At 38.3% G+C, this 26,482-nt stretch overlaps 1 protein-coding gene across 6 annotated transcripts in view; it reads right to left on the reverse strand.

Annotated features, from left to right (window-relative positions):
• The window catches only part of MECOM (MDS1 and EVI1 complex locus), a 508,313-nt gene that overhangs the window by 41,611 nt on the left and 440,220 nt on the right, over positions 1-26,482 (reverse strand). For 3 of the 6 annotated variants that reach the window (XM_025188972.2, XM_006131723.4, XM_006131721.4), the window contains exons 4-7: positions 15,851-15,953; positions 11,751-11,967; positions 7,045-7,192; positions 4,661-4,814 (exon numbers count right to left, since the gene is read on the reverse strand). In XM_025188972.2, coding sequence (XP_025044757.1) covers positions 4,661-4,814; positions 7,045-7,192; positions 11,751-11,967; positions 15,851-15,953 — 622 coding nt within the window. Of the gene's footprint in view, positions 1-4,660; positions 4,818-7,044; positions 7,193-11,750; positions 11,968-15,850; positions 15,954-26,482 lie in introns of all 6 variants that reach the window. The other 3 variants (XM_006131722.4, XM_006131720.4, XM_006131724.4) reach the window with 1 other exon arrangement.

The following is a 26,482-nucleotide window of genomic DNA, read 5'->3' on the forward strand; positions in this document are numbered from 1 at the left end:
TAAGCTAGGTCAACTACGCATTTGATGTAGTGGAAGTTGCGTAGCTTAATTTGACTTTTTCCCTGCACCATGGCAACTTCAATAAGCTTCCATTGAGACCTATAGAAATATGACCAGAACCCTTATTTGAAAGGGGGAAAGTCTGGCTTGTCATTTATTTGGAAGGTTCCTATGGTCTGTCTTACAAATAGTTTAGGCTTTGTTTGTCTGTACAAAGTTGTATGTCCCTTTTCTACTGTACTTTTCCACATAATTAGGAGGACTCCAGAGTTGTGTCATGCAATACGCTGTGTTTGACACTTTCCTGGATAAATAGAATATAAAGCTAATGCTGCTGAAACACACAAGCCACCAATAATTCTTATGTGCCAATGTTTCAGAGAATTCTGCTTCTGTCAGTAAATGTTCTAATTTGTTCAAAAACAAAATTCAGCAACATTATGCTGCTGCGATTAATTTTTTTTTGTTCAGGGAAAAAGTATATGGCTACACTTTGACTTAATATGCCCTATATCTTAAACTCTCATCTTTCACACATCAAAGACAAACAACAATACACATTGTGCATTCTGAGCCCTTTTTAACAATTATTTTCATGATTTGAGACAGGCTGACATAATTTACAATGGCTCTATTTTAAGCTGGTAAAGGAAACTGAATTGAATGTATCTCATCCTGTAGTGCTGGTTCCCATGAACTATAATCACGTCCTCTAACTTCCACTCACACCAGTGCCTGAGCTAACCTTCCTGCGCTTCTAAACCCTTGCCCTTGAGAAACTTGACCACTTGTTGTCATGTCTTGACTGTTTACCTCTTTAGTAGGCTCTTCACATCACAGCAACAATATGTCCATTGTCTAAGGGCCTGATCCTTTCAGCGTTACTCTGGCAAGATTTCCTATTCATGCCTCATTGCTATCACTGGCTTTGCTCAAGTGGGAAAAGATTGCAGGATTGAGCCCAAACACAGGAAATGTGCAATGTTATAATTCAGGAAGAATGCCTGTTACACTATATCACTTAGTGTTCCTGTAAGATACCTTCATTCACAAAGAAGATTATGGATTTTTTTAAAGTACAACATTTTCCTACCATGCATATTAGAATGCCTGCTTTTTTCTTGCTACATTCCCCCTCCCCCAATTTAGAAACTGGATCCTGGTTAATTAACAGTTGCAGGATTAGCCATTTATTTCCTGTGATATGGCATATTTCACTGACATTTATTTATTATGCCTCATATAGTCAATATATAGGGCCCAATCCTGCTCCCATTGGAGTCAATGCCAAAGATTGCATTGATTTTCATGGTGCAGAATCAGGCCCACAAAGAAAAGTTAGGGCTAGCTTGTGCAATTCACGGGACCAATCAAATATGCCAAGTAAATTGGCTACAGTTGTGTGAATAAATGTTAAAAGTGAGGGAGAGTTCACACTAGTTCTTGGATGCCATGGGTCAAATCCTTATCTCTGTAAATCAGTGTAGTTTCACTAAAGGCAATGGAGCCACACCAATTTATACTAGTTAAGGATCTGACAATATATATATTTCATTCAAAAATATTTTTATACTCCTAAATACTTTTACAAGATTAATATGTATGGTTTTAAGACTGTATATTGCCAAATAATTATTCTCCATCAGTACAATAAAAATTGAAGGGAACAAACAACATTTTATTTTCATGGTAAAGTGGGGGAAAAAAAACTTACTACAAGTCATAGGCAGCCTTGCAAACTGTTATAAAGTATGCAATTTAACTTGGAAAAGGCATAACATGAGTTTATACATATTTCTCTTTAAAGCAAAAATATTAATGAAATTATGCAAATACAAGCTGCAGATGTATATTTTGAAGCTCCATCCATGTAAGTGAGAGCCATGACACGAGACTTGCTTTTGGAACTATGAAATACAATCTATTGGTGTCCCTTGTGCAATATTTCTCTTGTATTTAAAATATTGAAGGGAGAAATGGGAAATATTTTCATAGGCAATCTGCTAGGTTATAAGGGCTTTAAAGAGTAGCTGTGTTTGGCAAACAAACTTTGGACCCAACCCTACAATCCTCACTCACAAACACATAGTCTTACTGAAACTTATGTTACCTGATGCTGTTCAATTTTACACAGAACACCCCATTGATTTTATTAGGGAACTGCACATAAATCATTTGTTCAGTATGATCCAATGAGATTACCACATGAGCAAGAACTATTCTGATGAATTAAAGTTTCATGATCTAGAGTAATATAAGGAAATAAAAGTTCTGCGGAAAGCAAAGTTTTGCTTAAAATGTAGATGGAAGGGATTTACTGACTTCAATAGCTTCCATGTATTAAAGATATAGAAGATGGATTTGACTTCTCTGGTTACAGTCTGATTGTATACTTGATGTTCTATATCCCTACCTTTGCTCTAAGCCACTAACATATAGCTACTGCTTCCCTCCTTGCAAGTTTTATCACTGTGTAAACCCTCGGCCCTAACACAAACCACAACCTCCTCCCCCCAAGGTATATTAATTCATTTGATGTGTAAGTGTACTCTCTACTGCAATTTTCTTAGAACCAAGAAATTACCTAGCAGTTAAGTTTGCATATTTTCTGCTTATTAAACAAATTACTGTAAGTACTATTTTGAATACATTCAGCCTATTATAGCATGTGGTTTCTATTTGGAAAGGCTGGAGATTTTGTGAAGGCAGTGAGTAATTATCGTACTGTTGGTGAGTTTTCACGCAAGCTTGGGCGGTATACTGTAATAAGAGACAGTTGCCATAAACAGACTGGTAAGGCAAATCACGGTGTGTGGCCTTGTGCTGGGAAACAGATATCTACTTTAAGTGACCTGACCCCCAACCTCCCCAACACTCAGAAACGCCTAGCCCAACATGGGATCTCTATGTTCTTTTGTTCTGTAAATTCATAGCTATTATTCATAGTTGTTCCATAGTTTTCTGTCCATCACACTTTGTATTTGAAGAAATACAGTTGATGTTTTATTTACCAGAGATCACTGAAAAAATTAATGGAAAGCATTTTATGCATGATTTCATTTGAAAAGTACCATCGTTCTATCTGGAGCATGTGATTCAAAAGCAATTGTAACTCTAGTGCTTGAATAGTCCTCCATGGTAGGAAGCCATTGTTTTCTAATTATTTCATTTTTACTAATATTATTTTTTTAAAACTCTCTGTGATCCTGGGCAGCAAACAATAATTAAACAACAACCACAATTGGGTCTAATTAATTAGATACTTGCTAGCTCAAGTAAAGCCAAACATTAATAAATAAGAACTGCTCCACTGGCAGATCCACTGCCCTTACACAAGAACATTTCTTTGAAGTCATTATTACTCATGTTGATACATTGTCAAGACCCAAAGCACATGTCAGAAAACTAGTAAACTGCTCCCTTGGTGAACATACACTGGGTGTTCCAATATACTGAAGAAGTTAATACCAGAACTGTTGAAAGTTGATTGCTGTTGGCTCAAACTCCAGAGCACAAGTCCCTCTAAACTAGCATGAAATTGCAGGTTTGCCCCCTCTTCCATTAACCTAGCTTCCAGTTTCACCTTACACCTTTGCACTGTATTTATCTACATGCTACAGACTAGTCCTAGTCTGAAGCAGTCACTTTGTAAAGATTGAATGAAATCACAATCAGTTTGGAAGAAACACCAAGAATGAGGGGGTTTTATTTGTTTGTTTGGTTGGTTGGTTGGTAGGGTTTTATTTGCAAACTAGTGCTGAAAACTGGGAGCTGGTTGGAATGAGGGCATGGAGCGAGGATCAGGGGTGAGGATTTTTAATTGTCTTAGAGTGGCATTGGAGGAGACCGAGTTGGGATTCAAATGGCAAAAGGGAAACTCCGGGGCATTTTTCTTTCTTCACCATATGGGGGAGAGAGACCCTTTTGAAGCAGTATTGAGTATCATGAATCCTATTGCTGTGACGGGATCTGACTGTACAGATCCCTGCAACCAATGCAATCAGCAAGAATCTTCACTCCCATGTCAAAATACAGGAAGCAGGTCTACGGAGGTCTACAGAGCAGGTCTACGGAGCAGGTACACGTTTTAAAAAGCTTGAATGCTGGAGGAGCTGTTTGTCAAAGGCTAGCAGCTTCCAATTAATACTTAAGGCTGGAGTTTGCAAAGGAACCTAAGGAAGTTAGGCACTCATCTCTTATTGAAACTGTCTAGCCCTTAGTATCATAAGCAAGTCCCAGCCTGACTGAGGCAATTAATCTTGTAGGAAGACCTCAGGAGCATTTCCAAAGCAATACAAATTGACAGCATCAGATACTTTTGCTGTTGTGCTTAAATCCCATAACCATTGAGGCTTTGCATTATTGGTATGGCATTGCCTCTGTCAAACCTTTCCCTGAAATACTTTGTGTCCCTGGGGAGAAAGATATTATTGGGGAAACATGCATTACAGTATGCAGTGTACTTGGAAAGGAATAATATATAAAACCAACTCTCAGTATTGGACTACAAATTATACGGCTACTCATTCAGTAAGATGGGGCTTGAACTTGCTCCCAATGGGAGTTTCAACAGGAGCAGGATGGGCCTTCTATTTCCTGATTATGTTGCTTTTTTGAGACGAGACAGACATGGAAGTTTAGAGTTTAGTTGAAGACTTACATATAAAGGGCTTGACACTGCTGTGGATGTGCTTGTGCTGTTTAAGGCCTGAAGAAGTAGCAAACGTTTTACCACACTCTGGACACGCGTGAGCACGAGCCCCAACATGCTGGGAACGAATGTGCCTCTGAAGGTTGCTGGGGTCCGTGAAAACCTGCTAGGAAATGAATACTGATTAATCAAGCAACTTAACTGAAACAAGGGAACCAGCAATCACATAAGACTTGTTCAAGCACAAAACTATGTTTCTGGTTTTTAAAAGGACTAGAAAATGAAAACACCTAATATTGGCTGGATGGTATAACTAGATCTTGCTGTACAGACATTTTGACATTGGCTTCAACTGGAGCAGAATTGCACCCATGTTTTTACGTGACTAGCTGAATACTCTTTGGAACAGTGACTTGATATAGGGCTTGCCAAAACAAGGCTGTGACTTGGTCATTGTCCCTAAGCACTACTGCAATATAAATGCTTTATAACAAAAATTAATGTCTTACATCAAGGAAATTCTCACCTGCAACATAACATCAAGGATGTATGTTCAGAGTTTAGCTTTTTCACTACAAAATTAAAAATATTTTGGAGAAAATTTTGCTTCACTGAACATAAGCAAACTTGTGTTGACTTCAGGGAAGCAGAGTCAATAATAATCTCCATAGTGTTAGGAAGGATTAATACAATTATGTATCCAGGAAATGCAAAAAGGAAAATCCACCTACCCATAATAAAACCAAAAACAAAACCTGTGGAATCATAGGGGGAAAATAATTCCTTAATTTGGTATAAATAGAGCTGACAACAACTATGCATGATAGTCCACATAATAGGCCAGAGACTCAGTTGGTTAAATAGACATCGCTTCTTTGGAGACAATACCGGTGATCTGACCTATCATTTCTTCTTATTATTATTTATCTTGCATTAGTCTCCTGTCACCTCACTCAACCTTGGGCTCACAATGCTAGGCTCTGTACAAACACTTAGACAGACATGGTCCTTGTCCCAAAAAAGCTTAAGCAGTTAAAATAGTAAAATGTAAACATAGCACAAAAAATAAAGGACTAGACTGTGACCATATGATGGGTGCTGATCAGAGAGCACCATATTGTAGCACTGACACTGAAGTCACTAAAAAGGGAGAGAGGGACTTTCAGAGCTACAATCTTCCTCCTGGCTCCCTGATGCCCTGGGGAGGGAGTAAATTGTACTGCTCCCCTACAGCACCAGTGCAGCTACGCTTCCCATTGTGATGAGGGAAAAGAGCCAATGCTGCACCCTGCACCCACGTTCCCAGTAATTCTTTCCATCCATGTGTGGAATAAATGTTATGTACACCAACACATGTGCAACTGTGCACCACCAATAGAAACATGCTGTTGGCTGTGGGTGCTCTACTAATCAGCTTGGGGGCATTTGAATCTCTCCTTGGTGGAGAGTTTACAGGGAACACTGCTTCCCATCTCCTGTATTCTCGCTAATCTCCATTGCACAAGGTGGAAATCTAATAGCCTCATGAAGGCTAATTTCCTGCCCATGCTACAACCAGTCACTTGGATGGCCTTACACACCCATATTATCTTACATGGCTGTGCTACATCAATCACAATCTGGCTCAGAAAATGGGAAGGAACATGAGTTCATCACTGCATTTTCAGCAGGAATTCTTGCTACTTAGAGATAGATAACTTAAATAAAATATTACTCACACTTTTTAATATATACACTAGGGCTCTGTCTACACTGGCCACTTATTCCGGAAAATCAGCCACATTTCCGGAATAACTTACCAGCTGTCTACACTGGCCCCTTGAATTTCCGGAAAAGCACTGACGATCTACTGTAAAATCATCAGTGCTTTTCCGGAAAAACTATGCTGCTCCCATTCGGGCAAAAGTCCTTTTCCGGAAAAACTGTTCCAGAAAAGGGCCAGTGTAGACAGCACAGATTTCTTTTTCGCAAAAAGCCCCGATCGCAAAAATGATGATCGGGGCTTTTTTGCGGAAAAGCGCGTCTAGATTGGCACGGACGCTTTTCCAGAAAAAGTGCTTTTCTGGAAAATCATCCTGCCAATGTAGACACGCTTTTTCCGGAAATACTTATAACGGAAAACTGTTCCATTTTAAGCATTTCCGGAAAAGGGTGCCAGTGTAGACGTAGCCTCGTTCTTTTAGCAGGCCACACTAATGTAAAGGCTCACCTTTCAAAATATATTTAGCATTTCCATTCCCAGAAAAAGATGGATAGTTCTGCTAATGTGTTGCAAGTGAACTAGTTAATTTGCTTCCTCGCCCCAAGTTTCCATACTCAAAACTTACTTTTAGATCTCATAAAAGACACAACGATACACAGAGAAAGGCCAAATATCCTACAAATTCCTGTACCTTGGCACAGTTTTCACACTCATAGTGCTTTCCACTGTCATGGGACATTTGATGACGTATCAAATTGGACTTCCAGTTAAAAGCCTTGGGACACTGATCACACTTGTACTCCCTCTCTTCAGTGTGGGACAGCATGTGCTTCTCTAGGCTGTGAAGACAATAACAGGTTTGGTGAAGTTTCAACAACACCTAAAGAGGAACCCAGTTTTACCAATGATTTCCCATCTCATGTTAGATAAGAAAATGAAGCAGCAGGAAGAAAAGTAATTTTAATAGATCACATAGTTATAGAAACTAGAAAGGAAAGACCTAGAGAGCCTTATTCTGAGAAGTGCAACACCCATTGAGTTCTGTTCATCAGCTTTCAGAATCAGGCTCATAGTATCTTCTCATTGGAGTCCATCTCCATGCCAAAATAGTATAACTTCTCCTGTTTTGACCAGTCAAAGCTATTGTTTGTTTTTGTTTGTTTGTTTGTTTGTTTGTTTGTTTGTTTAGGAAGCTTTAACAACTTGAAAAATCATTGTCATGTAAACAGCAGAAACAAAACAATCATTACAACAGTTAGCTTTTGTTGAAAGAGGCATTCTACAGGAATAGAGTCATCACATCACAACACATATATTGTTTCTAGTGATTTTATTAGATTGACTGAAATTTCTGTACACATATTTAATAGACCCGGCATGTCTATAAAACATTAATATTCAAAAATATTGAATAAGAGTGCTGAGGTTTCCATACAGATAAATGTACATTGGGTATTGAATAAAAGATGACTAGATGTCTAAATATCTATCTATTTTCTGTCTATTTTGCTGTGGGTATTTTTTCCATAACCACAAATTTCCATGATTTTTTAACCATTCCTATATGGTTGGGCTATTTTCTCTTTTCCAGCAAGAGCTGAGAAGCTGCTACTAATTGAGAAATTAATTCTTTATCTCCTTTTGTATGACCATGTCTAGTAGGAAGTGCCAGGAGGATTACAGTTAGATCATTTGCTAATAAATGTTTAACAATTTGTTATTATGGATTGCATTCTAGTACTCTCTAATACCTGGACATGTCTACCACATATGCATAAAGTCTCCACTTTCACCACAAGTTTTCAACATTTCAACATCCATTCAGTGTCTGTGTCTGTGTTTGTGTCTGGCCGGATTGCCGCAAGGTGTCACTGAACCACTATCTTAAAGAAATGCTATTATATTGTTGGCCAGCCACTTTTAAAAATGTTCTAAGAGAGCATCAGGTACTACCACATCAGGTAGTTTTTACTGATATGCAGTATATATATAATCTTTTTCTTAATTTCAATGAAGCTAAACAATTTCTAGCCTTCATTGAGAAATTAGGAATAACCCCATTGAAATAAGTGGATTTACCGTAGGATGAAACAAATATAAAAGAGATTATGAAGAGCTCCCTAAGCATTGCAGACTAACAGCATGCTCCCATCTATTTATCATTAGCAATGTTAAATGTACTGAGTAGTTTTGAAGACAATTGTTCCAGCCCTTTAATAATTTTTGTTGCACTTCTTTGTGTTCTTTGGGGTTTGTTTTATTCCTTTCTGTTATTAATGAGCTCAAGCTACATGCAAACAGAAATGTTTTTGAATAACCTATATTTCTTATTACATACAAAATCTTCTATCGTATGTTTAACATTTAGGGGACAGACGATATCACAATGTCTTGTAAGCAGATACACCTTGAAGACTAGAAAAAGGGTCTGGTACTGTTACTACAAAGTGCATGCCAGCCCACCAATATGGGGAACACGTTCTGCAATCCCTCTTTCAGACAAAGCTCCAATTATTTCTATTGATGCAACAGACCAAATTTTAGCTTAGGATCTCTAGTCTTACTTTTGTTTTCTTGCTCAGCCATAGGTCATAAAAATGTTTTTTTCCCTGTAGATGTCAGTTACATTTAACTCTACCAAATGTCTCTTTCATTCTGTCAAAAATGGCTATGGCTTCCTCCTATCATATTTCTCCAAGAATTAATTTTTACTCTTTCCATTATGCCAGCAGAGTATTCTGAATGATCCTATTCAATGTCTCTTGGTTAATTCTCCCCACCCCCAGGCTCATGTAATATAGTCCTTTTGGTTTAATATATAGAACACTCTTCTGTATTTTTCTGCCTTGAATGGTCTTTGTCATGTACTAGCTTTTCAATAATTCATGTAGTTCTGGGACTGACCGTATTGGCTCTCATTTTTCACTGTTTCTCTCACTACAGCACACCTATTTATGATGACTCAGTCTTTGTTTTCTGCTCTATGCCTTTAATCTTTAATATTTTACATAAAATTTACATTTGTTCAGTGACACCCATATGTAAGATGTTGTCCTCAAATTCAAATGTAGAAAAGAGCTATAACACTTAGATAATTTGCTATAGAAATATTTCACTTCAGAATCTGCTCACAGGTACACTTTGGCGACCTTGCTGACTTCAACCAGTTATCCCAGTCACTTTGGCTAATAATTACACATATTGAGCTGACTTTTGTTCAATATTACTCAATGAATGAAGCATTCTGCATGCACAACTGCACATGGTATTCAGGGTTGATGACCAACATTTGGCCAACTCTATTTTATTTTCAATGTGGCATTGGTAATTTTGTAGGACCATAAAAGACCCAGTCCATGGGGGCTGAGTGACTCCTATATGATGCAAAGCACCCTCAATTCAGACTGAGGGAGCTGAAGGCACTAGTGATGTAAAATCCCATATAAAATATTAACCAAATAAACTATATGTTTAACTGGTTAACCAGCCCGGAGCACATGGGGCTGCTCCATCTGGGCTATGCCACGGTGGACTAGAGCCACCTCTCGCCATTAACTGGTCACCAGTTAGCATCATCTGTTAAGGTTGCTTGTTTACACCCCAACAAGACACTCAACACTCAAAGGACTACTGCACGATACTGAAATCAGGCCCTGAACATTCAATCCACCAGTTTTTATGCATTCAAAACTCTCATTGTCAGCTCTCAAAGTCAGCGTGGAAAAAAATCCCAATAGAACTAAGTCCTGAAATATGAACCAATGAAGGTTCTTTGTAGTGAGAAATATGAACCGATGAAGATATCCTAGTAGAACTAAAGTTTCAGAGAAGTAGCCATGTTAGTCTGTAACTGAAAAAATTAAAAAAACAACAAATAGTCCTGCAGCATCTTAGAGACTAACAAAAGGAACTACAAAATTGAAAAAGGTAAATGTTAAGGTACAATTAGGATTAAATATTGTAACAAAATGTGCTACTGCTGCCGATGCTGCTTCTTATTCCAGAAGAAATGCTGTCCATAAAAAGGCACTGGAAATTTTTTCTGCATGAAACAACAAACTGCAAAAGGGTGCCAGCAAAAGATGTGGGTCCAGATCCTCTGCTAGTATAAATTGCCTTAGGTCTGCTAATTTCAAAGGAGCACTACTGATTTACACCAGCTGGGGATGTGGGCTGTGATCCCTGACTTTTATTAGTCAATGTCAGGTGCTGGGCCCAGCTTCTCCCCCAGCATATAAGCATCAAGTATCAAGAGACCTAGTACAGACGCACAGATGTGCATGTGTGCGGAAGTTATTGCAGGGTTTATTGTGTTATTTGCAACATTTCAATGTAATCTGAACTGTAATACATTATTTTAAGTAGCTGCAGAAAACAGCAGAGACAGGACATGTAACAATGCTTGCCATCATATCAAATTAGTACTAATTATTTGTAAACATATTTATATAGGTTTATTAGATTTAAAGATGAGAAGGAGCTTGATACGGAAAGGTGCTGAGTGCCCACACATCCAGAACTTCTGAGGGAGTTGGATGGTGCTCAGAAGTGCTTTACAAAACTGAGCCCAAAGTGCAGTATAAAAATACTGCCCTCACTCACTAGCAATGAGTCATCACTAGAGTTTGTTAATATTCAGTGTACTTTAATGTTACTGCTATTCAAATCAGATTAGATGAAAATAAAAATACACATGCTGTAACTGGATACGGGGTGCCTGATCCTTACCCTACTGAAGCCAAAGTCAAAGCCATTGTTTCTGTCATTGTTTTCAGTGGAACCAGGATACTTCCCTAAAACTTTTTTTTCTAGGAAAAAGAGGAAACCGATATTGTTTTCATGGGTCCCTGTGATCATCTGCAGCTTTGTGCTCCCACACGGTGATGTGTTCTATATATCACATTTTAAAATATAGCAGACTTACAGTGGCTAGTTTTGCCTCATTTTAATTGGTGTACTGTGGCTAGTTTGAGCAGAAAAAAAATGTTGTCAGCTATGAACACCACATAGAAGTGTTCTGAATTATTTCTGCCTAGGACAAGAAGAAGAATTAGGTCAGATCCTATCTAGTGTAAATCATTGTAATTCTATTGATTTCTGTGGCACTGTGTTAATTTACATCAGCTTTGGATCTGTCCCAGTTGTGTTTAGGGTCCAGTTCACTCACTGGTAAGGGCTTTATGATCAGTTCTGAGTGTGCAACCCACAGATAACAACTGTATGGTTAAATAAAGAACATTCTGATCAATATATCCTAAACAAATCTGATTTTTGTCATATTTATTTTGTTTTAGATCAGTTCAAACTCTGCACTAACTTACACTCTGTGCAATCCTTCTGAAATCAATACAGACTTGAGTCAGTTGTAAGTGTCTCATTTTAAGTAGCTATTCCTACCTTTGTACATCTGGAAACACTTGATCGCACTCTTTACATTCTTGAATTTCATGCATATCCCGGAGGTCATTCTCATTGTCAAGCTTCTGTTGAAAGTCCTCCTCCACCATAGAAAATGCTGAGTGAGGTGTGCTGCATGGGAATTTCTGATGGTCTACTAGTTCCATCTTGGACTCAAATAGCTGGTCACAATCCTCACAACGATACTGGCGCTCCTCTGGAAGGCAAATTGGTTGGTTATGTGTTGTAGGAGACATGGTGCAGTGAGAGAAGTTCATTGTGATGGTCTTCAGACATAATTTTTACTACCGTTTCATCAACTGTTCCACTGATTTGCAGTAAAACTTATGGCCATTCAGAGACAAGGAAGAACCTGAGAAGAAACTAGGAGAAAAGATATTTCATTTCTCCAATTTTTTTATATCAATGCAGTATAATCCATTATCCACCTTAGAGATCTCTGATAGAGGCTCTTAAAATTAACACAAGACACATATATATTATCCTCAGATACTGTGGTGATGGGAATTAGGTGGATGGACAGATAGAAGTGGACAGCCTCTCTACATTTTGGAGTGAGAAAAATAACTCAGGCACAGACACTTGCATTAAAAATGTGTCACAGTACGTTTGTGAAGGTTTTTTGGTGATGTTTGTAAAGGTGAGCTCACAGATCTGAATTTTAGCTGGTGCTATTTCTTATACAGTAGTATTCTTACTGGCCTGCAGCTAATCTTCACTGTGCACAAGAAATATGAATAAAAGTACTACAAAATATCCAGAGCTAACGGACGGTTAACTATTTGTATCATCCTAAATCAGGAGAATGGTAGCTTTTGAAACAGCATGAGACTTTAGAACTTTCTTTCTTACTCTCACTGACATATCACTTAGGCACTGTTAATATCTCACGGACAATATAAACCTTCATAAAGATTTGTTCTTGTTTCCTTATACATAATCTGTAAATATTTTAAAACTATATTTTTCTAAGGTTCTGTGTGGGTGTTCCCCCTTCAGTTCCTGGTAAGCCTTCCTTGTGAGTTAATCTGTGCACACAACCCAGCAGAATACCTCCACCAAGCATCTTCATTATTGTTCATGTTCAAAGTATATCACGGCTATAAAGCCCTTCTCTTATCATACTCATTCAGTCCTTTCCAGTTTAAGTCATTATGATGTACCATTAAGTTCAGTGAGAGCAGGGACAATCCCTATGTATTTCTAATTAATGACTACCATAAAAATCAACTAGTGTGATGAGTGCAGTTATTTTTTACATACAAAATCTAATAATATTTGATATTCTTATTATCTGAGTGAGATTCTAAAATATCAGTTAGGAAAGCCAGTTCCTCTGAACCTAATTTTTTTTCCATCTGTTAAATAGTACATTAACTGTCTGTGCCAAAACACATGTCCCAACTTTGTTTCTGGCCTATCAGTACTGCAGATGTAAAAGGTATGCGGGCTCTGATTTGACAAGGTACTTAAGTACATATAAAACCTTAAGCATAAATAGTCTGGTTGGGTACTCACAGACTCAAAGTTAGGCATGTGCTTAAAAACTTAACAGAAAGGGGGTCAAGACACTACACAACGAAACTACCATTACATGAAAAATTATGTAGTCCTTACTGACCCAAAATTTCCAGTGAGGCCAGTTAGAGTTTGGACTGCAAAAGCAAGCCAAATTAATTAGAAAAAGTCCAGATTGAGAGTGTGTGTATCTCTGTGTGGTTGGAGAGCATTAATTACATTAACCACATGAAATAGTCATGGAGAACACCACTTGAAAGGAATGACATTTTCAGCAATGGCTTGACAAAGTGATCACAGAACTATTTACAGGCAGTCCCCGGGTTACATGGATCCGACTTACATCGGATCCCTACTTACAAACGGGTGAGGCAACCCCGCACTTGCTGCTTCCCCCCAGCAGACCAGGGAGACGCGGAGCTAGCGCCCTCCCCCCCCCCCCCAGCAGACCAGGGAGACGCGGAACGGCTTTTCTCAGCAGACACCTCAGCTTGAGAATAAAGGACTGAGGGAAGTGAGGTATGGGAGAATAAAACTGAGCTCTGGAGAAATGTTTGGCTAGAGTTTCCCCTACAATATGTACCAGTTCCGACTTGCATACAAATTCAACTTAAGAACAAACCTACAGTCCCTATCTTCTACGTAACCCGGGGACTGCCTGTATCACCTGCCATTAAAAAAAAAAACTGCAGAGGTCCTGAAAGGGGAACAAAATCTTGCTCTTTTGAGCCAAAGGTGTTAAGCCAGTATAGAAACCTAAGGAAGCCCCTATGAATGATCTCTGGGGCCTGGTCTACAATACAGCAGAAGGACCACTTAAGAGATGCATCTCCAAGTACATAAATTACATAGCTAGAGTCGATGTATCTTAAGTCTTGTTTCTACACCATTTACACCATGGGAGATCGACAAGAGCAAATGCTCCCATCAACTTCCCTTCCCTCTTTCCTCAGAAAGAGCAGGAGTACTGGCGCTGATGGGAGTGTTCTCTGAGTTTGATTTAGCAGGTCTTCACTAGACTTGCTAAATTGAACCCTGGAAGATCAACTGTGGAAGCATCAGTCCTCCGCATAGTGTAGACATGGCCTGAACATTTAGACAATGGCTAATGCCTCATTTAGCCCAGTACACATTAGCACAACCCTTACCTCCAACACAAAGCTAAACGGTGGATGCTCACCCTACCTGCAGTCACAGCTGTCATGCAAACGCAGCCCTTCACACTGCAGACAACAGGGCATTCCTTTATAAACACATTGGACATCTCTTGGAGTCTATACTATTTGAATGACTACCTAAGCATTTTAGGTACTGTTTGTGTGTTAGGGGTTAAAAATTAACAAGCTGAGTTACAGAAGAATAGTTTTACTCTGAAAAGGTGAAGGTTTCAGAAAGGTATAATTGAACTCATTAGATTTGCTCTTTGCATACATACAGGATCACATATGATCACCTGAGTGACAAAAACGTTGCAACCACTGTGCACGTGCATTAGCCCTGTACAGCCAACACAGCTAAGAGATAATGACCTAGACTCTATTCCTATTTACGCATCATCACAGAATTCTTTACTCAGTTCCAATTGTAAAGCTGATTTGTGCACTCAGTCACACCTGTTCAACCCCTCTGCAGACAATGAGGTTGGGCTCTGTCAGTGTAATAGGTCCGAATAGAATCGGAAAGAGAATGAGGTCATAGAGATACAATTACAGGAAAAAATTGTTGGAGAGCAGACTCTTTATTTCTACTAATATGGGAAACAGAAAAAAAAAAATCCTATAGTGAGTCTTCAGGGCTGGTAGGTAATAATAGCTCTACTTGTGAATGAAGCAAGTCTGATTTGGAGTGCTTGAGAGACAGCAAGCACAGAACCTCACAATGCCACTTTTTCTGTTACATTTCCCAGCAAAATCACACTTTAAAGAAAACTTGCAGACAGGGTAGTGGAGTGAGTCTCAGGCTACAGTTCACAAGGGGGGCATCACGCCTTCCTGTAGTTTATGAATGGCAGAAAAGCCCCCACGAGTGATTTCAGACATAAGCTCATTCCCAGGCAATCAATCTTTCATTATTTATTTTAGGGGATTTTCATTTATAACCTTGAAAAACATTGAAAAGTTAAAAAGATGAACAATTAAGTTACATCATCAATAGGGATATTATCATTGTCAAAGACAAGAGTAAAATTTGATGATGAGCACTATTAGTTCATTTACTGTGAGGGTTTGCAGAAAAATAAACAGTTAAGTTTGTGCACGTGTAAGCTGTGAACTTGTGCAGCTGATGATATTCAAATGCCACTTAGCTGATTAGCAGAGCACCCACAGCTAGGTTTTATCTACTGGTGGTACACATTCACAGATGCCTTGATGCACATAAAATTTATTCTACACATGCATGGAATAAATCTGCACATGAATGGAAAATATTAGAAGAAACATATAAGCTTCATCTAGCAACACTACTCCAAACCCATTGATTTCTCCTAGATGTGTGACCAACTTTACTTTCAATGGACATTTTGTATCAAACTAGATAGGCTGGAGTAAAAAGTTGCTAACCGTGAATATCTGGAGCCATTGTTTCATGTGAATAATCTTCACTCTTCATGAATAATAACAGTTCCTCTCCTGGGTCGATGTCTGCTACAACTCTGTAGAATATCTGAAAAAAAAGAATCATAGTGGATATCACAAGAGGTAAATGTGAACAAAGTAATGCTATTGGGAAAGCAGGGTTTAAATATCGACCACATCCTCCACTTATTTGAATGGGTGTAGTTCCATTGAAGTGAAGAGACCAATGCCAATTTATATGAGGAAAGAATCTGGCCCGGTACCTTTTGCTTTCTGGGTCCTAAGAAAACAGATATTGCTTTTGACAAACTATCCCAAGAAATAAGTTACGTGATGATCAGTGGAGGGTTGTGAATGTTGTTGTCAATTCACAAATCTTTTAATAATACACAAATCATCAATAAAACAAACTCCCTGCTGCTCTGCCAAGGAAATATGGATGTACCCAATGCAGCCTTTCCAGATTTGCATCCTAAGAACACACAAAAGTTCTGATTCGCCTCTTGATTACACAGGTGTTAATTAGGAGTAAGCCCACTGAAGTCAGTGGAATTGAATCACTTAAAAGCAAGGAAGAGAGAACAAGCTGCATTAAAATGGGCCCATCAGGAAAATGCCCTCGTAATCATGAAAAGGGTTCTGCAATGATGTTTTATGAGAAGCTTGTACTATCCCTTAGTTTTCAAATGTGAATCAAAGGAAAAATTTATCTAGGATGAGAAAACAGCCCAAGGAGTCCATCGGCAGCCAAACAGCATACACAGCTGGTGATAAACCTACTGCCTGTGGAGTTTGTCATGAAGCTGGATGTCATAGCTATTGGAAAACTTTACTGAGTCTGGCATTTGGGTTATGTGGTAGTTATCAGGGAAGAATGAGGGGGAGAGCCAATGCAATGCACTAGGGAAAATAGGCACACATACTTTTTGGTCAGTGTGTATCTTGGAGAAAACACATACATGTGATTGTGATAACTGAGTAATTGGTACTTCATGAGAAGGGAACAAAGTTTATCCTTCCCCTATTCTTTCAGAAGGAAAAGTGTGTGGGGGGGAGGTAAGGTTTAGGTTTATACTCCTTTTTCAAACTACTGACTTGCAATACTAATTTTACTGAGACAAGAAAAGGGCAGTTGTTAACCACTGCCATTTAAAAACATTTGTTTACAAAGAGCCATCTTATAACTATCTGTTCTTCGCAGATATAATTATTGCACAAAAGCATCGGATTAATCCATGTGCAGTTACCATTTTTCCCCTGTAGGTGGCCCCAAAACCTAATTGTTTATTTTTTATAAGGGGCCTCAACCACAAATATGTGCTAAATATCTAAAAATAGCTTAATGGGGAGCTTCCTCTGATTTTTTTAAGTCATTCTGTAGCTTGTTTTGAGAACAGCAGCTCGCCACCTGAAGCCTGCAAGCAGTGCATTTATGGTGAAATAAACACCAGCATTCTCACTAGACAGACTGAGATCGTTCTACATAAGAAGTTCTGAGGAAAAACACGTCAGTCACAATGTACACATGCTGCAGCCTACTGTTTGCTGTACACTGTCCCAATAAAAGCCATGAGTAGGAGTTTGTATACAACTGCCCCTCCCATTCTGTCAAGAGTACAACTCCCTTTTCCTTCATACTAAGAGATGTACTGGGCAAACTGTCATTTGGGTTTTCTTGGTGTGTGTTTTTATCTTTTAGATAAATGCTTATAAGTCACATGTTTCATTCTGGAACTCTATTTCCCTTTAGAAAACAATGGACTTCTCTCAACAATTTGAATCACCTCCTTTGTTGGCAGCTCTCAAAGGTTTAACTTATTAGCTTCCTTTCCAACAGCATGTTGACATTTGAATGGTGACATATTGGAACTGCAATGAAATCTTGCAATAGAGACTGCAGCTTTCACACATATGCCAAAAGGATTTTAAGGAAGTTCTATAATATTACAGTGTCATTGGGCTTGATTCTGTTTTGATTTATACATGTGTAAACCACAAGTACATCCATGAAGTTCTTGCAGCTATATTGGTGTAAAACCAGATCAGAATCAGGACCTTTGTCTTGATCTGCAAATGCCACCAGTTTAAATATGATTACTGCCTAATTTAAACAAGTACATGAAAATCAAAGTAGAACACTCAAAATGATAGGGTGACAAAGATTTTAAAAGTACCCCTTGTAGGAGATAAATTAATATTGTAATGTGCCTTGAGGAGCTGAATTAACATCTGTTAAGTGTAATGTACGTATATATAAAAAGAGAGAAAATATGTGTCTATAGCAGTGATACTGGATTTACTTGGTGGAGTTAATAAAAAAGTGACTTAGCAACTCATCAATGGTGAGACCCACTGATGTGTTAACTTCACTGAGTTCATTCTCAATTATAAGCAAATGTTTATTGTTCTTGGGAATATGAGGGTGCAATGCCAGAGGAAAGGGAGGTTCTGAGCTTGCCTTGCCACATAGCTATGCTAATGCACCTCAAGCTTGAGCCACAAAACCTTGAGAAGATACTGCCAATTGTGACAAATGATGCAGGGGATTTGTGATGTGGACTTTGGTTCACCAGGGACTTGGTTTGGACAACCAAACTCATTTGATCAAAGCCTGAAACCCATTTAAGTGAAGCCAGCTTTTAACTCCTGCAAATAAATCTGATGTCAACTTGCATCCACTGAATACTTGCTGTAAGCAACATTTGTTTTTTCCATTTATAAAGACAGATGTATTTAAATCTCCATCTTTTTTTTCCTGAAGTATAATGGTCTCCATGCACTTGAAAGGTAATAGTAAGTTATATATAGACAGATAAGCCTAAAACAAGGTTAAACTGCTGACTGATTAAGGGATGAAATAATGGGTGCGTGACATGCAGTCTTGGAAATACCTGACGGCACTCCTGCAGTCCTTCATCATGCAACTTCCTTTGCCTCCAAAGATAGTTCCATGTATGGGAAGGATGCATGATTGGGCGTGGAGTGGGATAAATGTTTGACATGGTGAAATCATAAATTGTGTGGCTAATGCACAGCAGAATGGTTTGAAGTCTGGCCCCATTATGGCAGCATTTTAGATGTCATCAAGAACCTGTTATATCAACCTTTGCTAAGCTTTTGTCAAATTAAGTTAGTCAAGTTCTGTGCATTTCTTCAGAATGTGCCTATATGCATACACACATGCTTTCAGAATGTGTGACATCACATATGCATGGAGCTATATTGCCCCTAATCCTAGACAAGGTGTGCCAGGTAATTGAGAGAGTAAAGAATCTTCCGTTTCCACTATACTCCCCGGCTACGTCTAGACTGGCATGATTTTGCAGAAATACTTTTAACAGAAAAGTTTTTCCGTTAAAAGTATTTCCGCAAAAGAGAGTCTAGATTGGCACAGATGCTTTTGCGCAAAAAGTGCATTTTAGCCATTGGGCTTTCTTGCTCAAAAAATTAAGGTGCCTGTCTACACTGGCTTTCTTGTGCAAGTATTCTTGCGCATGAGGGCTTATCCCTGAGCGGGAGTGTCAAAGTATTTGCCCAAGAAGCACTGATTTTGTATATTACAAAGTCAGTGCTCTTGCGCAAATTCAAGCAGCCAGTGTAGACAGCTGGCAAGTTTTTGCGCAAAAGCAGCCACTGCGGGAGAGAGGACACCACTGAAGTCTAGTTCCTGCCTGAGCTCTCTCTGGAGCTGTGCGCCCCAAACTGATCTTCATCCATTCTCATCGTTTTTTGATTCTGAATTATGGTGTGTCAAATTAGCCACCCTTTGCAGCTCAGTAATGCATCAACACCAAGGAACAGAGAAAAGCCATTGTTCAGTGTTGCCTAGTATTGCTTCCACTTGATACATGGCACACAATAGAAGATATTTCAGTTTTCAGATGTTTTCCTTCATAGCTGCAAACCCAGAACACAGGGCATTCTTACGCATTTGAAATGGAGTCTTGTTTATACTGAACTGTGTTATGATGCATCAGCTTTCCTTCCAACAACCTTGGTATGATGCATTTCCTTTTGTGGCAAACATGGTACACATGTTGAACCAATTAACGTGTGTGTTCTGCAGCTAATTGTCTAGCCTGGCTGAGCTGGCATTTTGAAAATAAACTGGAATACCAGCAGAGATTAGTTACCTCCAAGAAATGATCTGTCCAGCCTCTCTGTTCACAGAACTCCCACTGACTTCATTTTGAGTTCTGTGAACAGAAGAGATGTAGGGAAATGCCAGCAAAAATTTATTTTGTAGATTGTTAGGTTTTGATCTTGTGCTTGTTTAAAAAAAAAAAAAAAAAAAAAGCTCTCCAAAATGGTTCCAAACTACATTTTTGAAGCTCCAGAAATGACAAACTGCTTAGCTTTTTTTTATTTATTTCTGTATATTCAAAACAAAATTCCACCTGGTCTAACAATGTATATGCTGAATTGCATCCTAAGGGGATTTAAAATAGCATATATTGAACCCTGAAAAAAGTATAGTGCTGTTAAATGTAATCTTGTTTTAATAGACATTCCAAATATTTTATGTAAATATGTTTATACTGGGGTTTTTTCCATTTTCTCCACCCAAAACCAAATTGTAATTGTTCTGCCTGAGATATAGTGGGAAATTCTTCAATGCCTTGAACAGACGAAATATGTTGATTCGGGTTCTTTTGAACTAGCAAAAGATCCGCTATGACAGAGGGTCTGAAGCATCAGGAAGCCCTCTGCAAGGAAAGCTGACAGGTCATAAATTACTTTCAGACTGTATCTGTTTCATAGTGGTTCTCCCTGCTCCTAAAACCAGTAGCTGACTATATTTATAACATTATTACTGGTAGTTGGAAATGGTAGTATAGATTATATGGATTTTTGTACTATTAAGCTCAAAGATTTTTTGGGTGAAATCCTGACTCACCAAAGTCACTGAGTTTTGACTTCAGTGAGGCCAGGATTTCATCCTTTGTGTTCATTAAAGCAATTTTACTATCTAACTGTAGCACTAGTCCTGCAATTTACAATGCACAGGCAAAACAAAATTACTTGTAAATTGCAGAATGAGACCCTATGTATTATAGAAATAAGCCCAAACTGTGATATTCAGATCCAGGTTTCAAATGCCCTAAGATTTCTGGTGTTGGCTCTGGAGTTTTGATTCAGATAAAGAGAGGGCAAAAATTCTGAACCAGTTCTGGGTTTGAATTTCAAAAACCCTTCAATGTTGGGGATGTTTGAATCAGAGGACTTGGTTGATTTGTTTTTTGTTGAAGTTGATTTAAGGTAGTTCATTTATGTTATTGATGAAGGATGGGAGGGGGAACCAAACTGTAATGATGAAAAGGTAAATAAAAAAAATGAACATACACAATTTACTTTTAAAGGAATGAATAAGGCCTCATTGTTATGAATCCCAGTTTACTTTTCCTGGTCAGGCACTCAAAATTTTATTTATGCTTAATAGACTGCATTTGGCATGTGTAAAGATGACAGAAGAGTGAATTATGAATGACCTTCAACCTATTCAGGAAGTTGTAATAATTGAAATAATAGAGAAAATGCACTCCCTGTGAAATCTGTAGAGAGACGACTATTTCAGGCACTGCTGCCTGTTCGCTTTGAAGTTCTCTGTCCATCTCTGCTTATTCCAGTGAAATCTATACCACTCTGTTTGAATTCTTTATTTACTATCACATCATTCAATTTGCCATTCAGCCACCTAGGAAAAGTTTAATAGAACGATACCAGTTCTGGGGGGGAAGTGACACTTAGTTTACATATCTGAACAAAGTCAACAGTTGATATGAACACATCTGTTGCCCTTGCTGCTGAAGAAAAGTTATATTCTATTGCATCTGACTAAACCTTTTATTCTTGTATATACACAACAGCTTTGGAAAACACTAGATGTCCCAATGATAGTTCGGAAATTCAGATAACAGAATCTATTCAGATTTGGAAGCATGTAGTTTAAGTAAAATAGGGCAGACTACATTATAACTGTTTTTAACATATGTGTAGTTCTAGGAGGAAGGAGTTCACTGTTTACATGTCTTGTACCCCACTGGCAAATGGACTGAATAGCAGTAATAGAAGATGACTATGTAAAACACAGTGAAAAGGAACAGAATATAAAAAATGCTAGGCGCATTTTTATAATGTCTATTAGCCTTCTGCTCTAGAACCCTGTGTTATTGCTTTGGAATGGAAATCTTATACTATATTATATGCATTATTCTCCTAGGTGATAGAACAATGGGAAAATTTACACTGCACATGTGAGACAAAAATTCAAGACCAAAATTCAAATGCAATAAATTTCAGGTTAAAGGCTGTGGGTTTATTTTTGGCAGTCATGGCCTCATGCATTTGATCAGCACAGTGGGAGGACAGCCCTTCCTATGATGCAGATGAAAGGATAGCTTTCACCTTCTCAAAGCAATATAGTGCTTTAAAATAGCCATCCTTCACTTTAAATTATTTTTTAAAACTGCTCCCCTCCTATGTATGTCTACGTGCATTTTTATCACCCAGGACAAAATGTTCAGTGGATGTTAGTATCAGTTCATAAACTGATCACAAGGTGTAAAGAATGATCTGAGCCAAGGTTGTTGGACATATACTAATTAGCAAAAGAGTTAAACACTGATCCTGCAGTCATTCTTCATGTATGGTGTCCTAATACCTACTGACTTCAATGGAGTCTTGTGTGTGAAACAATAATTGGATCAAACCTCCCAAGTGCAGTCTTTTTTGCTAGTGTCCAAAGACTAGAGTCCTAAAAGCAAAGGAGGATATACATGTAAGGAAATTGTGTGTCAGAATGGGACTACACCACTAAATCAGGTTAGGCAAGCAAGTGCATACATTCCTGAGCCCTGCCAATTGGCATTGATCTTGGAATTGTGAAGTGTTATTTCTGAATAAAAGTAGAACTTACCCAAAAAAGCAAAACAAACTAAATGGCCAAAACTAATAATAAGTTTTACATAAAAAATACTAACAAAATATGGATTTAAGCCCATCAGAAAATATGAAGTGCAAACTGATAGATACTTCTGCAACAGATTATACAATTAACCACTCAAACAGTCCAAATTACTAAAGTTCAATTTTAGATTGTAGGATGAACAACTTGCACAGTTGGACAAATGAATTCTGAAATATGAGCCACATCTATCTTGTCATACTGAAATAAATCAATGTTTTGCATAGGTACAGTATATAGAAGTCTTTCTGTTAACCTCAATGGACATTGAAGTAGACATTTAGGATATGTCTAGACTGCATCCCTCCCTGCAAGGAGGTTTACAGGATCTGTAGAAAAGGCTTTCTTTCTCGACAGATCCCCCTCTAGACAGCCGCTTTTTGCCGACAAAGTGCTGAGTCGGCAAAATGTGGTGGCCATTTTTATGCAAATTAGGCACGGGATATTTACATTTCTGCCTCATTTACAATGTCGACCTGCCTAATCTGCATCCCTCTGCCGACAGAGGGATGCAGTCTAGACATACCCTTAGAGAAGTTCAGAAAAAATCCATAGAAAACAACTCAATAATTTATTTTGTGACTTATATAGATGCAAAGCTAGGAAGTGGGGAGCGGAAGGTGCCCTTCCGCTCCCCTTTTTCCACACATGCCCTTTTTGCAGCTTATGTAATGGGTAGGCCCCTCACTTAGGGTTGCCAGATGGTTTCAACAAAAATGCTGGACACACTTGACATTACATCACAATCTACATTATATCTTATTTAGAAAATACCGGACATTTATATTTTCTCAATTTTGTTTCCTGAACAGAAAGCTCAAATACTGGACTGTTCGGTTCAAAACTGGACACCTGGCAACCTACCCTCACCCACAGAGATGGTTTCCACCTTTCTGTCTTGGAGCTCTACAGTATCCCAAGGAAAGTGGAGAGGAATGGAGCTATTCCCTAACTACCTCACCTCCAGGCACTTCATATTGTCAGGGTGCTCTGATAGAACATCTGCCTCCCAAAGGCAGAGTAGCTCCTGGTGCTTATCTCAGGTGGCGCAGCTTCAAAACATGACCTGGAGTGGTGCCTAAATGCCACAGTCTATCCCTGTGCTTTGTAATCAGTTCAATATAACAAGCGTGTCTAACCATCATTATCCAAATCACACCCAGGTGGATTTTATTTTTGCATTGTGAATTCCAGTGCTCACAAAAGTCCCAGTGACTGGACCACCACAGCCTCCCACAGAATAGATACAGCCTGCACAGCAGCCATACAATTTCCTTGACAGTGAGTCAATGTTCCTCAGCCTGACAAGGGAGGACCACCCGGGGAAAGGAGACTTTTTCAATGCCTGTGTGCCAATTCAAAATCCTTTACCTCTCTATAAAGACCGGTGGCAGTGTAGTCAATTAGATCAAATGTACGTTTGGTTGTTGTGCGTGTATGTTGGCCCAAACAACACTACGTTCCTGCTATAATTTCAGGGAAGGAATGAGTGTGCCCACCAATATCACAAAGTCATTTCCAAGAGCACTAATGCTTCATAAGGTAAATCAGAAAGGAGAACAATACATATCTCAAGTGACAATGGGCAGAATCCTCTGCTAGTGATCTGCTGCCATTTATAAACCACAAAAGAACTGGCAGAATCTACTTGGTAAATTTCAGCCTGGTATTCTGTCCTTGGGCAACGACAATCCTACATGTTATTTCTTGGAAGTCTACGAAGATAATCTATCAACAACATTTGCTCAGAAAGAACTTATCTTCTTGTGCCTGCTAAATATTAATTGCCAAGTTTCTCTCAATAGTAAAACTTGCCACAAATGGCAAGATTAATAATGACTTCACAGGTCTGAAAATGTCCTCCACTCTTAGTTCATGTCAGGGAAGGATAGTGAGCTGAATTAAAAAGTTACAGTGTGTTATGTCACAGATTATAAAGATATATGTAAAATGTAAGGCTGAAACTTCACACCCAGTATTAATGCTAATTGCACTAAGAAATAAACTTGACATAGGCTGGACAATAAAACAACCTGATGACCAGATTTTGCCATCGTAATAAAGAATGAGCTGTCCCATTCATTTCTGTGAGACCATGGAAAGATTGTCACTGACTATAGTAGGAGTTAGACCAGGCCTTATATGCTGAATAAGGTATTACTGAGCAGGAGGAAGCATAGTAGAATTGAGCACTAAATCAATTTAGTGTAAGTAAGCCTGCCTGACTGCCAACAGGCAAAAGCTTAACTTTGCTGAATCATCAAGCAAAATCCACAAAACGATTATTTACATAATACACATGTGCAACCCTTGCAGGTGCATATAGAAATAGGATTGTTTGAGAAATGCAAAGATGCTTACAGCCACAGTTATGTTATTCTCCCAGTTAGCTGTGTGGAGTGGTGTAAGGACTAAGGCAGTAACATCTGAAACACAAGGCTGTGTCCGCAGATTTAAAAAGTTTGTAAAACTCAAAGATATAAAATGTATAGCAATTCACTTAGGACACTGGCCGTGTACCCTTTGATAGTTGCTAGGACTAAAATACGACTGGCTTTTTCATCCAGTAAAGATAATTGAGAATAATAAATTTTTATTTCAACAAGAAAAATTGTCAGCAAACTAAGCTTGAGCTATCTGGAAATTTCTATAGCTAAAACAAAATAAATCTTTGAAGAAAAACCTGAAGGCTAAACACAGCCCTCCAGCATTATATGTATGGCTGTGCCACTGTTGGAATCTTGTAAGCAATAAGTAAGTTAAACAACAAAAATGAAGAGTGTTAAGTATAAATATGACGAAGTGGACTTTTAAAATATATTGCATATTATAATTGCAAGATGCCTGATCTCAGCTTGTTAGTGCATTTGAAATAGTCCACTTAAAAAGACATTACTATAATTACTACTCTGTTTTCAATGGGATTCCCTTCAAAATCTGTACTTAAAAATTACAGTTTTATTAGAATGCTGCTATTTTTAGAAAGTCTAACCATTATAATCTTTCTACAGTCACTTTTTAAAAATATCAAACTAAAAATAGACAGACATCTAGCAATAATAAACTTAAGTCTTATAAGATAGCAAAATCTCATATTAAATCTGAACTGTTTTTAAGTTGAAATATACATTCCAGTGAAAGAATGGTTATAGGCTTCATTGCAGTCCTATAAATACTGAAGGCTCTTTAAAGAAAAAAAATGAAAGTGCGCTATTTGTGGAATTTATTATTTGTGTACTTCTTGAATTACACTATTTTAGGACTGATTAGACAGCATACGAGATAATAGGAGGACAGCACAGAGAAATCTTATATCAGCTCTATTTGAAACCAAAAAGAAAAAAAAACCCATACATAGAGCCTTTACACCCCATCCCCAATCAAATGAAATGTGAGTTGCATACATGTTTTGACTGCATCTCACTATTATCAAGCTGTTCATCTCAACAAAGCTCATTCATACAGTTATATGAAGGAGCCCAGACCTTTTGTAAAGTTGATCCAAAGTGATGAAACCTGACCTCAAACAGGAAAATGGAGTGGGGGAGATACGTCTTTCATAAAGCCTAACATAGAAAACAAAAAAAGGTGTTTTTCTTTTCTTTTCTTTTTTGTTGTATGAAGATGGTTCTACTGAGCACCTTGACTATGTT

This window comes from Pelodiscus sinensis, chromosome 10 (assembly GCF_049634645.1).
Source record: "Pelodiscus sinensis isolate JC-2024 chromosome 10, ASM4963464v1, whole genome shotgun sequence".
Taxonomy (NCBI): Eukaryota; Metazoa; Chordata; order Testudines; family Trionychidae; genus Pelodiscus; species Pelodiscus sinensis.